Source organism: Drosophila yakuba, chromosome X, assembly GCF_016746365.2.
Source record: "Drosophila yakuba strain Tai18E2 chromosome X, Prin_Dyak_Tai18E2_2.1, whole genome shotgun sequence".
In the NCBI taxonomy this organism is placed as follows: domain Eukaryota; kingdom Metazoa; phylum Arthropoda; class Insecta; order Diptera; family Drosophilidae; genus Drosophila; species Drosophila yakuba.
The window spans coordinates 10,181,176-10,196,787 of NC_052526.2; the positions used below are offsets into that span (position 1 = coordinate 10,181,176).

A 15,612-nucleotide genomic window follows, 5' to 3' on the forward strand; every position below is an offset into this window, starting at 1 on the left:
AAACTGTTTGTGCAAGCCGTGTTCGCTTCACCTCTTCAAGAAGTGGACGTTTCCCATGTAACCGTCTGCCGATGGCGATAAGAAGGCGCCTCCGACTATAAAAGCGAGTCTAGGCTAAAGTTGTCTCGTTCTTGAAACAAAACCTCCAAACCTCCGGCTTACCAATATGAAAGTTTGTACGTTGACAATGGATTATATCATCTACAGCACTTCACAGCACCTCATCGCACTTCATCTTAAACTAGGATACAGACCTCTGCATGGGATTAGCTGATCATCAGCATCAAATAGCCAAGGATATAGATGGATACCATCCAAAGATGGAGTCATATATGTATACCCTATGTGGATAATGTCTTCATAAACACGATATAATGTTGAAGCTTCCCTTCCAAGTTAAGATTATGGCTGAATCCTTTTGTATATTCCTTCGTCCTTAGGGAATGCACACCACATATGCCTGGTGATCCTAGTGTCCTCGGCGGTGCCATTGATCGGTGCATTGAGCAGCACCGTTTGTGCGGATCGCTTCACTGGCCTCTCGTTCGCTGATCCGGCCAGTTGCTCCAGCTTCTATGTGTGCCAGCGTGGAAACGCCATTCGGCGGGAGTGCTCCAGTGGTCTGTACTACGATCCCAAGATCCAGACCTGCAATCTGCCCGGACTAATCAAATGTTTCAACGGGGATCGCGGCGTGGCTTTGCTGCCCAACGTCAAACAAAATGGCACAGCGCTGCCTGATGGAAAGCCCAAGGAGGTGGCCACCACGACGCCACCACACACAACCACCTGTCCAACGACGACGACAGTGCCATTGGTGGTAGTGACCACCAAAAACCCGAAAATGGCTGCCACAGCTAAACCAATAAGCCAAGATGATGCCAATGATGCCGATGGTGCCCATGCAGTTACCCAAGATACACCGCACGGAATGGATGTTTTGAGATCCTCGCGAGATTGCCGTGGAATAACCGATGGCGAGTACTTGACAGACCCCAAACATTGCCGCCGTTTCTATATGTGCCATAAAAATCGGCCCAAGCGCCACAATTGCCCCCGGAATCATTGGTTCGATCGAGAGACGAAATCCTGCCAGGTCCGAGAGAAGGTACTGAACTGTCCATCCAATCGGAATTAGCTGCTGAATGATCTTGGCTGCAAATGCCATTTTCTTATGTAGGAAATTAATTGTTAAGACCATTGGTAAATAAACCAAAGAGGCGTACACAATAATGCAACATGAAAAACATTTTTTTTTTTAATTTTAAATTTAGCTAGTTTTTAGCTAATCTATTAAGTTTTCCATTGCTTTGGAAGTTTCCTGTATGAAGCCAATTAAATGTTGTTACTGAAAATTAGCAAGAGACTATTCCATTGCCTTTTTCCAATTCAGCTAAACGAAACCAATTTTTCAACATATATTTTGAATTCGAAAGAAGCAATTACAACCAGAAATTTGGAACGGATTAAGTGTGTGGATTACATGTCTCATCGCAATCAAGCCGCGTGAGCATCGTCTTCGTGCATCTTGTGGAGATCAACATCGGACATGGCCGATGGTGGCATTATCCTGCCCTCGCCCATGGCATCGTGGTTCTTCTCACCGCCGGCTGGCAGGTTGAGGGGCAGATTCAGTTCCCTCAGGAAGCAGGTGAAGTTCACCACACGCCCCTTGTTCAGGAAGGGGATCTTGGGGCACAGCTCGAAGGCATGGTTCACGGGCAGCATGTTGCACCCTTTGCCGCAGGATACGTCGATGAAGTTCATCAGGTCGCACACCTCGATGTCATCGCACTCGTTCCGATTCAAAATCGAGAGTATATTGTCGATCAGTTCCAGCGAGAATGGCAGACGACAGCCCCGCAGTGCCGATCTCACCTTGGACTCGGGCAGGAATGGCTGGTTGGTCGGATTGATGTGATGGAAGTGCTCCATCAGATCATCCCGAGCATTCCACAGGGCTCTCTTCAGCTCCAGATGTGCAGCCGCCCGCACCGTGGATCGATCGCAGGCATTCGGTTGACTCTTCTCCGCAGAGAAGTGCCGACAGAGGCTGATGATCTCGTGATCGCTGATCTGGTTACCCATAATGGCGATGAGGGCGCCCTTGAAGCTCTCGAAGGATACAAAGACATCCCTCTTCTTCTCGAGATCCGTACAATCCGGCACACACGATCCCACAAACTCCGCCATGCGATTCTGCAGGGCACTCTTCACCTTCTCCATGATGAGGCCCACATTGGCATGGGTGAAGCTCTCCTGATGGTGCTCCATGTACATGAGTGTGTACTCATCCGCGGAGACAATGTGAAAGATGAAGTCCTTCAGCGACATGGTCGATCCGATGAAGAAGTTCCATGGCATGTAGTATTGCGGCTGCTTGCAGGAGAACCTCTCCTGACCGGGCAACTCCAATCGCGTGCGCTTCATGAATTCGCCACCAAGGAATCCGGAGTTCCGCACGGCGATCTCCTGGATTTGCAGCGTATCATCACATAGATAGTAGCTAATCACAAAGATTCGCTCGCAATTCGCCTTGATGGTCGAGAGCATCTTGGCGCCAAAACGGAGCACATAACGATCGTATTTGATGAACTTCTTAAAGTCGGTCTTTGGCGGCTTCGGTTCTACGGATATGCAATTGCCCACCGAATCCTCGTAGCTACCCCAACCGTTGTAGGGTGGCAATTGTCGTTCGGATCTGTGTTCGGCACAATCATCGGCTCTGGCGGGGATGGGCAGTGGGGTAAAGTCCTGTATGCCATAGCGCTGGCGGTAGTAGTTCTGGGTGAAGGGATCCAGTTCGGTTATCACCACCGCACGACCATAAGCGTTTATCACACTGCCTATCTGCAGATCCTTTTCCTTATAGTAATGGATCTCCTTGTTTCCGGTGTTCAACGGATCGACGCAGTAGCGTACGTTGCGCATGTTGGTGCCCAACACATTCAGCAGCGTCGTCGGAGTCATCTGTCCTGGCAGCTGGAGTCCTTCGAATTCCTGGAAAACAGATATATGATTTCAAACTGACTATCCATCATAAATTGAAATCCATCATAAAAATCCATACCCGAGCCAAGCGTCCACGTTTGAGGAAAACGGTGGGTCCGTCGCGTCCTGAGTTGCGAATGTGCTGCTCCTTGATCTCGATGGTGTCATCGGAGAGGTAGTAGCACAGCTCCAGCTTGCGCACATCTCCGAACTCGGTTCTATCGTCCCAGTACGCCTGAAACTTCAGTATTTGCCTGTCGTACTTGAGGAACTGGGCAAACGGATGGTTCTTCGGGATTAGGTTACCGGATCTTGGTTGGTTCTGTCGCTTTCTCTGCTCCTCGGTGGGATCGCTATGAAAATGGCCATTAAACTGTGTATTTTATGGTTTCGGTTGAGGATTACCATGGTGATTTGACCGGATCGGGTACAGTGATGCCCCGTGTATTCAAAAAATGCCTGGTAAACGGATCGCAATCGGTGATGTGATATTGTCGATCGAATATCTGAACAGTCTGATCCACGTTGAGATCGATTAGGGACATGAACTCGTTATCGCAGGGAGGCGCCTTCTGAACCCGCTGCCGATGAACCACGCATCCCTGCACAATCCCAGAGTTGTCCACCCGTGGTTCGTAGATCTCCAAAGTGCCATCCTCCAGATAGTAGTAAATCTTGACCTTGCGCACCAGGTACGGCGCATGGTAGACCTCCTGGAGGGTCTGCTTGAAGTAGGCATAGAAGCACAGCACCTTCTTGTCGTATGCCAGCCATGGTGGCATCCGGGGGCCCGAACGGGGTGGATATATGGAGGAGGCCCCAACTGGGGGACAGCTGATGTCCACCGTAGCGCCGCCCGATTCCAAAGGAGGCGGTTGCTGGCGATCACTCAGCATGCTGAGTCCTTGCACATTGGCCAGCGATTGCGGTTTGGGGTAATGTCCCTTGGATACCTGTTACTCGCATACGCGTTTATATGGATACTCATCCTAAGTGATGCTCAATTCGAAGTACTTACATCGCGGAAGAGAGTCCCCGGAAGAAGGGGCATACCAGGAATGCGCAGCATGGTGTATTTTATCTTTTTCAATCTTCTCGCTTTGGATATATTTTGTAGCTTTGTGTACGCTCTAAATATAATACAGAGCACTATTGGAGAAAATTCAAGTCGATTTCCATCAGAGCCTACTGCTTTTCGCTTTTTATTTCTTCACATGCGCGTCTTACACTTTCTATTTGAAGATTGGCCTTGTTAAAAAAATTCATTACTTGTAGACTTGTCAAATGTGTTCCACAGTTTGCATTCAACTTTACTTCTTATTGTCAATGCATAAAATAATAATAATGTAATAATACGTCAAGAATCCAGTCAATGTTACATGGTAATGCTAATATGGTTAACAAGAACGAAGGGAGCGAGAATCAATGAATGTAGGATGCCTGAAGATAACTTATATTTTACCCAATGACATTCAGTTTTGTTTTATCTTATAATTACAATGTAAAATAATATCATTTTGCAATGGTATATGCGATGGTTTACTATTCGATACGTAAACTTATGCTTAATTGTGAGATATTCTCGCAAGCCCTATTGCTTTTGAGATTTCAAAAAATACATTTGTTGTTTTAAGTTATATTCTGGGAATTGTTTGTGGTATATGTATGTATGTATATATAATGGATAGCTGCTGGATGTTCCTTTTATTCGGAGGGAGTGAGATCGTTTTCAGGTTCGTTTTCGTTGAGAATTTGAGAAAGCAAATCGTAGAGTGGTTCTAAAATCTTTTTCGCTCCAGCATTGGTGAGATTCTTATAATCGAACATATCGTGATGACTGATGCTGCCGTCGCTCTGGACCAAACCCTTGTCAATGGCCACCGTCTGGACGCGATACAAGCCCTTGGTCAATCCATTTACCACCTCGTTGATGTTGGCATTCTTTTCGCGCAACTTATTGGGCTGCTGTCCACGCGGCAGTAGCGACTGCAAGGGAGAGATTACCAGGTGAGGATTTACTGCGATTAAAACTGGCTAATACCGCCCACTACTTACGGGAAGAACGATGTAGGCGTTGGGCAGCTTTTGGCGGATTTTCGTTACGTTTGCGAGCACACCCTCTGCCACTTCCTCCGCGCTGTTCCGCACATTATTGGTGCCCACATGGAGGACCACGATTTTGGGATTCACGTTGTCCAGCGCACCGTTTTCGATGCGCCACAGTACGTGCTCGGTGCAATCGTCGCGAATGCTGAAATTAAGGCAGTGCAGCGGTGCAAAGTACTGATTCCAGGCCTCCGAGTCCTGGACGGTTTCGAAGATGCAGTCGCCCAGGAATATCACATCCGGATCCTTTTCGCGGCAATCGGAGATGAACCGGCGGTGTATGCTGTGCCAACGCTTGTCGCCATCCAGATCGGGCAATGGAGTGGGCAGCACACAGGGATTCATTGCGCTGGCGTGCTCAGATTCAGTTGCAGTTAAAGATTGAGTTTCAGTTAAATATTCCGATTCTTATTTTGATTCAATTGCAGTTTCAGCATGCGAATAAATTCGGCATCGGCGTCGGCTTAGTCCCACCGGATACTTATGCGTTTTGCTTCACTTACGGAGACGGCGTTGCACTCGTGGACAAACAATTCAACTGATATTCGCTAGCATTAACAGCTCCGTTCTGTTGTTTACTTCAATAAATCGTTTTTATGGCGAATATTGAAACTTGATTTCTTGTGCATATTTTCGCAAATGTGACCGCAGCGAGACCGTTCAAATATGCCATTATTTCTAGAGGAAAAAATACTGAATTAAATACTGCCACACGAGAAACGGTGGCATGAAAAATACAATTTAGCTAGCTTTCAAAAGATAAGCAATTAAATATTCTATACTAATTTAACTGATTTTAGAAATAAGCAAGTTACATTTTAGACCCTCTTTTTATTTGTCAATTTGTATGCAATTTTGGATCATCGTGAATTATCATTCAAATCATAAACTCTTTTCTTATAAGAACTGCATAAATAACAATATACCATCGCGTAACTTGCCGTCGTTGCCTTGAGGCAACTTATTTCGAATCCAAGGCGCGGTCACACTGCAGCAATGACATAACCTAGTTATTGTCAAAAAACTGGAGTAAATTTGATTTCTTCGAAAACATAAATCGCAACTTGCGTTTGGGTTGCCGGCATGTTGAAGTTTAACCGTGTAAGCCAGCTGCGAACGACGTACAAGCGCTGCTTGGCCGGACAGTCGCAGCTGCAGCTGAATCCCACGGACGCAGAGCCGGCATATCCGGAGATTCAGGATACGTCCTTCAAGGCGCGCAAGCAGAAGGATGCAGCCAACTGGCACGAGGAAATCCGCCAGGTGCCCACCGTGGAGGAGAAGATGATCAAGATCAATATACCTCGCTATTATGGCTTCAAGGTGGTCGACTTCAACGACTCGAAAATCCCCTACAATGCACTGCCGCTCACGCAACATTATACGCGCACAGTGCTGGAGGATTTGCCATCGAAATCGGCGAAGACACAGGATCCCGAGCAGAAGGAGCAGCCAAGCGAAGATGCTCTTTTCACGGCGGCTCGCGGGGATGTCATCGATGCCCTCGAATTCGCCCACGACTACTACAAGTGGGTAAAAAATGAGGCCCACTCTCATCGAACCGAGTTCTCATGCGTGTTGGTGGGCAGAAGCTTCCCAAACTCACTTAAGAACTCTAATTGGTTGAAGTGGGCCGAGATACAAGTTCGGTGGTCTGGTATTAATGCATTCTCTTCCATACCAAGCGTAGGCATTTGGAAAAGCAACCCAACTCTGCCGAACATAGCCCCGTTGAACGTGAGCGCATCCTAACGCAGATCATTGTGGAACAGCTGAACAGAGCTCTGTTGCAGTCCCTCAGCGAGGAGTACAAGCACCTAGATGAGGTCGAGGTCGACTACAATCCGCGCCACGAAGCCTTCTGGGCCGTTGGCGGCGTAGATCCACCCAAGAACGTGCAAAAATCAAAGAAGGGTCGGGAGTGGCAGAAAGAGATGGCCAACGAGAGCGTCGATCGACTGGTTCAGTATACGGGAGCACCATACCTTGCCCTGCGCCATCGCAAGCAATTGTCGCCGTGGAAAACGGAAGCGGAAAGCGAAAACCACGAGCTAAGCAAACAATTGCCCCGTTTCAAGCACGACCCGCGAACACTCGGCTACAGCACCAAGCATCAGCACGCCACCAATGTGCCAGGCTATTGGCCCAGAGGAAATGAGCACAACTTCGGTCTGCTCTCATTTCAATCGCGGGCACACCTTCAACTCCGCCCGAAATCGTACGGTGAGCAGGACATGCTAGAGGCTCTGCATTCACTGGCGATTAAATCGTCATACGCGTGGCTTTTGGCCCAGGCGAACTACAATGGCTTCAACACTTACAACGAACTGACCTATCCCATGAACACTCAAACTGTGATCACGAACGGCAGGGAATGGAGCTTCTACGAGTACCAACTGAATACGCTGCTGCTGCACGGCAACAACGTGGATGGCAATCCCCGTGTCAACTTCTGTCGCGGTACAAAGCCACTCCCGCTTTACGCTGAGATTTCGGCGAGTGGAAAGTGTGTTGACTTTAACGATAACGCACTGCGGCACCTGCTTAACTTCTATGCTAACGTGCCATCCATTCAGCGCAGTATTGGGGAGCAGCAGCCGTACGTTGCATCCAACGTCTCCGGCTATGAGAACGCCGAACAGCGTGATTTTATTAGCAAAACGTTCAAATATTTGGCATCCAACCGACCGCGACACTTGGAGTTACCTGAAATCTACCTGTGGGAGAAGCTATACAAGATTGATAACAACAATCGCGCCATGGAGGCCAAGCGACGCTTCTTCGAGCTGGACATCAATCCTTGGCAACGAACGCTGGACACACATGACAAGGAGTATGTTCCCCGGGCACTTCGACCAGATGTCCCTAAGAATAAGAACAGGTTCAAGAAGACGTACTACCCGTAATTAAATGAATAAACATAAACACTTCCTAAGGTTAAACTTGTTAAAAACGCTGCCTTTCTAATGCAAAATAGGGTACAAAGCTCCTTTAGAATTTGGAATTTGTTCAATGATCAGTGCTGATGATGCTTAAATTCTTGCCAATGCAATGCTCGTTATCATTATTCAATTGTTTATGCAGCATATATTTATTCTAGATTCCATTGTTTGTTTCATTTATCAGCAAACATACCGAAGTTATCTCAAAAAGTGGTTCAAACGCGGTTACACTGGGCCACAACAATATTTCTGGATTTGAATGGGGGTTTATAACACTATAGCTCCATAATATCATGTATTACCTGATTATAATAATATATAATATTATATTCCTATTTCAAAGTAGGGACTGCCACTTGTCAGTTACATATTTTGGTAACGTCTCAGGTAACCGTATGGTATGTTGTAACGGCCGTGCGACGGTCACACTGGATCCGCATAGTTAGGCTCCAGTAAATAACCAGTTTGAGACTTTACGGTGGTGCGGAAACTCGTACCTGGCGCTTTGGTTGTCCAAAGGTAAAGCAGTAACCTGTTGCATGTATTTCTTCTTTTTTTGGTTTTTTTTTTGGTAATAGTGGAAAGTGTAGTGCAGACAAGTCGAACATAACTGATATTCAGTCGAAATTCCGTTGGGCGAGTGTGCTGGAAATCTTGAATATTGATCGAGAGTTTGTGGATACGGTGGCCATTAGTGGGCAAACAAGTGTATTTGTGTATTTCTTGGTTTTTTTTCGTTTTTTTCGTATTTTTTGTGAAGCCCATCGAAGCTTATAGCGTTGTAAGCCGTGTAAATATGTGTATAATAATTATGCCATAACAGTACTAGACTAGTACTACAAAAGTATGCTACTGATGATGTGGAACAAACCGACGGATTATCATAAATATGCCATGGACTCTCTGGAATGCCAGTGTAACATAGTGAAACCACATATTTGTCTATATCTGTATCTGCATCTGTATCTGTATCTATAGCTATGGCAATATCTATGGCTATTCCACTATTCCTCCCCCTCCGAACGCAAGCGATCCGATAAAAGACTGTGTTTATGCTTTGCATTCTGTGATCTCATGAATACGTGAAATCAACATACATCGAAATCTCCGCCCAACCGACGTGCTTGCATGTGTATAGTTTAGTTTAAACAAAAAAGAATTAACCACCATGCTGAATGGCAGTTAATTCCTATTGTTTTCGCTGCCGCTGTCGATGTCGCTGTCCCAGAAATACCGTTCGATCAAGCCTCATATCTCGGTGTCCCAGAATTCCAGTTCTTTGCCCACACTTTTTATAGATACGAACGGACTTTTATGATCTTGACATGTTTTGGTCTACCAACATGAAACCCTTTAATATTTTGGCACTTTGTTTGTATGTTTCTAATTGAGTTCATGTTATCTAAACTTTAATTTGCCCCAGAGCAGTTCCATGACGGTTATATTATGTGGATGTTTGGCGCTATTTAAATGGCTCTCGAATCCGAAACCGTTAAGGCGATTGATGAGTTTGACCTCCTAAAGCTGAAGAAATGCGGTTCTATCTCTAGATACTCATGTGCATACATACAGACATACCATACATACAAAAGCAAACTCGTGTTATAATAGTTACACCATTCATAACTCAACGAGTGCTGCACGGATTTTCATGATCTTGGTCTTGTTTTGAAGGTTGGCAGACCAGTATACAATTGCATTTGCACTTCCCATAGTTATGGCGGTAGATTATAATTATTTTAATATCTACACATAAGTCGGACAGTAATCCTGCTTTTATTGGTAGTCCTTTCGGGTCATAATCATTTCGGATTCATCTGGGAGCCATGGATGATAAGGAACACGAATTGTCGACGAGAGTGGCGAAAAACGAGGAGAACGAGGACGACGAGAAGCTCAATGAGCTATCCTTTTGTTTTGTTCGGGTAAGTGCTGCATTTGAATTGAATCTCTGTTTTTATGCATTAAGCGATAGGAAAATCCCATATATACCCAATAGTATTGTATCTATATCTGTAATATTCAGCAAAGCAAATTGTTATCACTTCAAGCCATAAATGATTGTATCACTCAAAAGCTTCTTTTGTGGAATTTTTAATTCTGAACACTGAGTCATAACTTCAAGGGATTGCTATCATGACTAATGACGTACAGGAATCCGCCAATAAAAGCAAATGCCTCCACAACACAGCCTTAAATTCGTATATGTATTCAGATGAAATCATTCTAATCCATGTGTACTCTCATTTACCATCTCATTTCTAGGGTTCAGATCCACGAGCTGCAACATGCCGCAGCAAACTGCAAAACCGGCGATGCAAGTTAAACAAAGAAATTAACAAGGAACTCCGCCTTCGAGCTGGTGCTGAGAATCTATACAAGGTGAGTACCTTCTCTTATCACTCAGAACCTATATGCAAGTACTTTGTATATATTTAGGCCACATCGAACCGCAAACTGCGCGACACAGTTGCCTTGGAACTTAGCTTTGTCAACTCGAATTTGCAACTGCTGAAGGAGCAACTAGCCGAGTTGAATTCATCGGTGGAAATCTATCAAAGCGAAAGGTGAGATGAGATGATCCTTAAATGTGTGGAAACAATATCATACAGCAATGCTATAATACATCCCAGTCACAATGGAATTATGCCCATGATACCACTGGGCCTCAAGGAAACCAAGGAGATCAACTTCATGGAACCCTTTTCCGACTTCATCCTGGAACACTACAGCGAGGAGCCCTCGATGTACATTGATGCCATAGCAGACATGACGGACACGAGACAGGTAACCGCTCACATCGCAGAATTGTATGCACAAAATAATAATAATAATCCTTCTATCCCAATAGGCATCCAAGACACCGTCACGAGATGCCCTCGGCGTGGCCCTACTTTTCCGCTACTACAACACGCTGTATTACGTGGAACGCCGCTTCTTTCCGCCGGATCGTAACCTGGGCGTATACTTCGAGTGGTATGACTCGCTCACGGGCGTTCCCTCGTGCCAGCGGACCATTGCCTTCGAGAAGGCCTGCACCCTGTTCAATCTGGGCGGCATATATACACAGATCGGCGCTCGACACGATCGCACCACGGAACGTGGTTTGGACCTGGCCGTGGATAGTTTTCTACGGGCCGCCGGAGTTTTTCGTCACATCTATGATACGTTCACGAATGCACCATCGATGGACCTGAAGCCACAGGTCCTGGACGTTCTCGTTTCGCTAATGCTCTCCCAGGCGCGAGAATGCCTCTTCGAGAAACTCCAGCTGCAAATCGAGGCAATGAGCGTAAGTATTCGTCAGTATGCCTGCCACATAAATGCAGATACATAATTATTGTCCCATCTACATACCAATTAGTTCGATTGTCAGGCGTTTCGGGATCTGGCTGGCGAGGCTGCTCAAATATCGCACGAGTACAATGAGATGCACAAGAATATCCAGGCAAACGACACGCACACCTATCTTCCGGAATGCTGGGCTGGTCTGGTGCCAGTCAAGGCGGAACTCTACAAAGGTAGAATGGGTTATCATCTCGAAATGGGAATATACTTATGTATGATTGTATATTATGACAACACCAGCATTCGCACACTTCTACAAGGCACGCAGCATAGATGCGACGGACGAGCTGAAGGCATCCAAGTCAAGTCAAAGGAACCAGGAATCCTTCATCGGCAATTCCCAGGAGGTGGAGCGCATCACAACCGCCGACTACGGATCCAGCGATGAGGCGGCCACCTCGATTGCCAACAAACTGGCCCACTTGAAGGAGGCACTGGCCAGCATCGAAGAAGCCCAGCGATTGCAGCGGATGTGCAGGTTCTTAAAGGTAAATATATCTATACTTATAACATACATAATAAATCTGCTTTTATATCTTAACTCTTAATCCTTAATCTTTAAGAACAAGGCATCGCTGACCGAGGTCATGAAGGAGGTGCACTCCAAGTCGCAGGAGGAGCTAGAGAAGTTCAGACTGCAAGCTTCAGCCAATAATATCGAAGAGGGCGATCTTCTAGAGCGATCGGTTGAAGGTAGTATACATATCTTACTCTTGATAAGCTAATGTGTTCATATGTATATCATCCATATCCTCAGCATCTTCGAAGTTCACCTTATCCCTCACCGGACCCGACTTCACATCGCACAAAGTTAAGGATCCCTTCAAGCGCCTGGGTCCGATAGCAATATTTTCAGCGAGACGCCACTGGACTGCTCCGAGATGTGTGCGTTTGCAGAAGGGATCCTCCCTGTATCACAGCGTGCCCAGCAATAACAACAAGTGTCCATTGGACAACGATGACGAGGAGCACGATGGTGGCTACAATCTGTACAAGGAGGAGTTTGAGAACTTTGGCTTCCATGTGCGCGGCGATGCTCCGGTGATCATTGCCCACGTTGAGATTAATTCACTGGCAGACGTAAGTAAATGCCTCTTACGTCAATTCGTATACTATAGGGATTATTTTCAGCTTGGAGGCATCAAGGAGGGCGACTTCATAGTCGAGATAGCCGGCGTGGATGTGAAGTGGTACTCGCATCAGCAGGTCGTGCAGCTCATACAATCCTGCGGCTCCACACTCGAGCTGAGAGTGATAACGCCCATGGATCGCAACTACTTGAAGGTGCGCACACACTCAATCATCAATCAAATTGAATAATACGTTGACTAATACACTTGCTTTACCCGCAGCCATTGTCGTCGAAGGGCTCATTATCAACGCTATCGGCGGCCAGTTCATCGGGCATTTCATCCGGATTTCCCAGTCCCACAAGTATTGCGGCCAAGCCCAAGCTCCACCTGAAGACATCCTCTAGTTCGCGACCCGCTGGCAGCGTATCATCCAGTTCGTGGAATCCGTTTCGACGAACGCCTAGCTTAGCTAAAATATTTTAAGTAGCCACCAGTTTTATTTTGTGTTTTTTTTGCTCTTAAGGCAATGGCCATTTCAAGTTAAAAAGAATGTTGTGCAGTGTAAGTTAAGCAATAAACTTAATGATTTTTTAAAAGCTTTTCTATTACCCATAATTTATTTTATTATTATTATTGATTCAATTGGTCCCAATCAGCCATTGATAATAAGCAATATGAAAAACGAATTCAAATAAATGTTTTAATGTTTTATCGAATTTATTATATATATTTTTGCAATTTTTGACATCTACATTTTAATTAAATCATTGCGATCCGAGAACATACCCAAGAAATGATTTCAAGATTTCGTAGCGAATTGCGGACTTTTTGAAATAGCTTGGGATCCAATCCACTTTTTTTTTAGCAAATTCTCAAATTACAGTTTTAACCGAATGCTTACAATTTATATTAATTAATCACACCAACGACTATTACCCAACGTGTTTAAGAATATTGTTGTTTTAACTGGAGGATACTGCTATAAGATTACTTCGGACGCTTTCCATACACATTTGAATATAGGTTCTTGTTATCGGAGTGATGTCTTTATGCGTTCGCAGTTTGCTATCCAAAGAACAGCCAACTTATGCACACGATGGCCAGATACAAAAACAGCTTTGAAAGGGTCTGCTCGTTCTCGTATTGCGTTGTTCCCCGATTAGCAGCTAAATAAAACGACAAACGTTATTTCATATCAATCGTCTTACTATTGAGTTTGTCAGTAACCTACCAGCCGGACGTGGTTCGCCAAAGTTGAGCGAAGATGTTATGAATCCGAAAGGAAAAGCTCCAATGCCGAAGGACATGTGAAAACCGTCGCCGAAACCGAATCCAGGGAACCCGGGAACAGGATCTGGTTCTGTACGGTGACCAGCGGGGCGTGGTGGAACTTTGTTACTATAAAACACATGTAAGTGGGTTTATTAAACAATACTAGCTACTTCTACAAACAATCCATTATTTATATTGGAGTGCAAACCTACCGAGGATCTTCCTGGTGTGTACTATTTCTTCCGTACAGCGGTATAACCTTATCCTTATCAACGGCAGCCTTGCAAACGGGACAGAGCTTGCGATTGGGGCGCGTCAAGAGCCACTGATGCAGACACGGCCAGCAGAAGAGATGGCCGCACATGCTGACCACAGCATCTTTGGCGGTGTCCAGGCATATGTTACACTCGTAAAGCGATTCGTCTGAAGTCTGTTCCTTCTCCTTCTCCTTTTCATTGGATTTGGAGTCACTTTCGGTGCCGACGGATGGATAGCCACCCTTCAGATCGGCCTTATTGCCACCAGAGAGGTAGTCCCCAGTAAAGGAATACGATGTGTTGGATGTATTCGCTTCTGATGCGATCGAATCAGCTGAACTCGAGGTACCCAGTGGGCGCAATTGACTTGTAGAGGACTCCTCAACCAAGGGCTCTGTGATATCCCGAGTCCAGGCGATCTTGTCGTAGCTCACGTTGTCGGGCAAAGAGGATGAGGACGATGATGCACCGGTTGATGTGGTGGGCAGCTCCGCTGTATTTGCCATTTTCGGTTCCTCCATGGTTTGACCAGGGTGCTGATACAGCCTTTAGTCGTTCAAACTGCAACGGGACGTTGGATGATTTAGAAAACCAAATTTTCGCTGGACTTGAAGATTATGAAAATAATTTTAGAAAATGACAAAAGCTTAGTAAATTTCTTTGCAATCTGTTTCTTCCCAATTGACAAGTGGATTTCAAACCTACTCATATTGCACCTTTGATTTTCCTAGGGTCCGTACTTTGTTGTTAAAATATGACTTAATTTAATTAAATACTTCAAGCGCAGTTTGAAGGGGATTTCACCGAGTTCCAGAGCAGTCAGCATTTGTCCGGCAAGAGGGGGTGGTGTTTATGGCTATGAAAACCGCCCAAAGGGCGTATTTAACACCAGGACTTCAAGGATAATGCCTTGAACACTCCCATTGACTGCGCCCATCTAATTTTAACCAGAAAAATGCAATTTCGGTAGAATTGCGATGGCAAACAAGGCGGTATACCTGCTTATGTACTTGCCACCTATGTGCGTACTTATATACACATCTGCACAAACACACACACATGTGTATATAGGTCGAGAAGGCTTCCATCTACCTGTTACATACATATGTACATTGAAACCGATTATATGCACCTTTATACAATACGTGTAGCTGTTATAAATGTCACATGATGTTTTCTTGGAGCACTTCGTATTAGAGTCAAGGAATTTTATGCTCGTATTTATTTAGTCACATACCATGCCAAAACATATATGTATGTACACATATCAGGTGCCAGAGATGGCTTTTAAACTTAACAATACTATATATTAATAATACTATATATTACTTCCTGGTGTACAGCGAAGAGTATAACTTCTCGAAATTACATACATTGTAGTTGTATTGTTTGTAAAACCTGACTTGTTTGCCCTCATTCTATTGTTCGTTTTCGCTCACTTTTTGCTTCTACTTGCCGTGCTAAATATTGTTAAATCGAATCGAAGTATGTTGGTAAAGTGGTTGTGTGGATAAATGGGTTGTGTTACGGTAAAATTGGTAAATTATCAATTGACGTCTTAACACCTCAAAACAATTGCAATGACGATACCTGACCGAGGCCGATAGACCTTTACCCTATCGG

The 15,612-nt window shown here is 45.2% G+C and overlaps 6 protein-coding genes across 10 annotated transcripts; 3 read left to right on the forward strand and 3 right to left on the reverse strand.

Annotated features, from left to right (window-relative positions):
* Positions 1-33: 33 nt before the first annotated feature.
* Positions 34-1,247, forward strand: LOC26536241. Its single transcript, XM_015190427.2, has 2 exons — positions 34-176; positions 441-1,247. Exons 1-2 carry the CDS (start codon positions 167-169, stop codon positions 1,136-1,138), a joined length of 708 nt encoding a protein of 235 aa, XP_015045913.1. The 5' UTR covers positions 34-166; the 3' UTR covers positions 1,139-1,247.
* A 157-nt stretch (positions 1,248-1,404) lies between these two features.
* Positions 1,405-4,133, reverse strand: LOC6524882 (EF-hand domain-containing family member C2). Its single transcript, XM_002100686.3, has 4 exons — positions 4,010-4,133; positions 3,397-3,944; positions 3,071-3,344; positions 1,405-3,000 (listed from the first exon to the last, which is right to left on the reverse strand). Exons 1-4 carry the CDS (start codon positions 4,058-4,060, stop codon positions 1,498-1,500), a joined length of 2,376 nt encoding a protein of 791 aa, XP_002100722.1. The 5' UTR covers positions 4,061-4,133; the 3' UTR covers positions 1,405-1,497.
* A 290-nt stretch (positions 4,134-4,423) lies between these two features.
* On the reverse strand, positions 4,424-5,746 carry LOC6524883 (platelet-activating factor acetylhydrolase IB subunit beta homolog). Its single transcript, XM_002100687.4, has 2 exons — positions 5,047-5,746; positions 4,424-4,977 (listed from the first exon to the last, which is right to left on the reverse strand). Exons 1-2 carry the CDS (start codon positions 5,440-5,442, stop codon positions 4,696-4,698), a joined length of 678 nt encoding a protein of 225 aa, XP_002100723.1. The 5' UTR covers positions 5,443-5,746; the 3' UTR covers positions 4,424-4,695.
* Positions 5,747-6,070: 324 nt separating this feature from the next.
* On the forward strand, positions 6,071-8,050 carry LOC6524884 (39S ribosomal protein S30, mitochondrial). Its single transcript, XM_002100688.3, has 2 exons — positions 6,071-6,626; positions 6,788-8,050. The coding sequence occupies exons 1-2, from the start codon at positions 6,181-6,183 to the stop codon at positions 8,001-8,003; spliced, it is 1,662 nt and encodes a 553-aa protein (XP_002100724.1). The 5' UTR covers positions 6,071-6,180; the 3' UTR covers positions 8,004-8,050.
* A 377-nt stretch (positions 8,051-8,427) lies between these two features.
* On the forward strand, positions 8,428-13,056 carry LOC6524885 (rhophilin-2-A). 2 transcript variants are annotated; one of them, XM_015190428.3, is made up of 12 exons: positions 8,428-8,558; positions 9,826-9,964; positions 10,305-10,421; positions 10,479-10,606; positions 10,673-10,826; positions 10,891-11,331; positions 11,404-11,560; positions 11,628-11,875; positions 11,951-12,080; positions 12,145-12,467; positions 12,519-12,671; positions 12,740-13,056. In XM_015190428.3, exons 2-12 carry the CDS (start codon positions 9,866-9,868, stop codon positions 12,941-12,943), a joined length of 2,154 nt encoding a protein of 717 aa, XP_015045914.1. In that variant the 5' UTR covers positions 8,428-8,558; positions 9,826-9,865; the 3' UTR covers positions 12,944-13,056. The 2 variants fall into 2 exon arrangements, with proteins under 2 accessions (XP_015045914.1, XP_043063074.1); XM_043207139.1 differs by lacking the exon at positions 8,428-8,558 and having other exon boundaries at positions 9,753-9,964.
* Positions 13,057-13,277: 221 nt separating this feature from the next.
* On the reverse strand, positions 13,278-15,579 carry LOC6524886 (E3 ubiquitin-protein ligase RNF185). Of its 4 annotated transcripts, none has more exons than XM_015190430.2 (4): positions 15,446-15,579; positions 13,945-14,550; positions 13,692-13,858; positions 13,278-13,626 (listed from the first exon to the last, which is right to left on the reverse strand). In XM_015190430.2, exons 2-4 carry the CDS (start codon positions 14,508-14,510, stop codon positions 13,526-13,528), a joined length of 834 nt encoding a protein of 277 aa, XP_015045916.1. In that variant the 5' UTR covers positions 14,511-14,550; positions 15,446-15,579; the 3' UTR covers positions 13,278-13,525. The 4 variants fall into 4 exon arrangements, with proteins under 4 accessions (XP_015045916.1, XP_002100726.1, XP_015045917.1 ...); XM_002100690.3 differs by having other exon boundaries at positions 15,429-15,567; XM_015190431.2 differs by lacking the exon at positions 15,446-15,579 and adding an exon at positions 15,363-15,383.
* Positions 15,580-15,612: the final 33 nt, after the last annotated feature.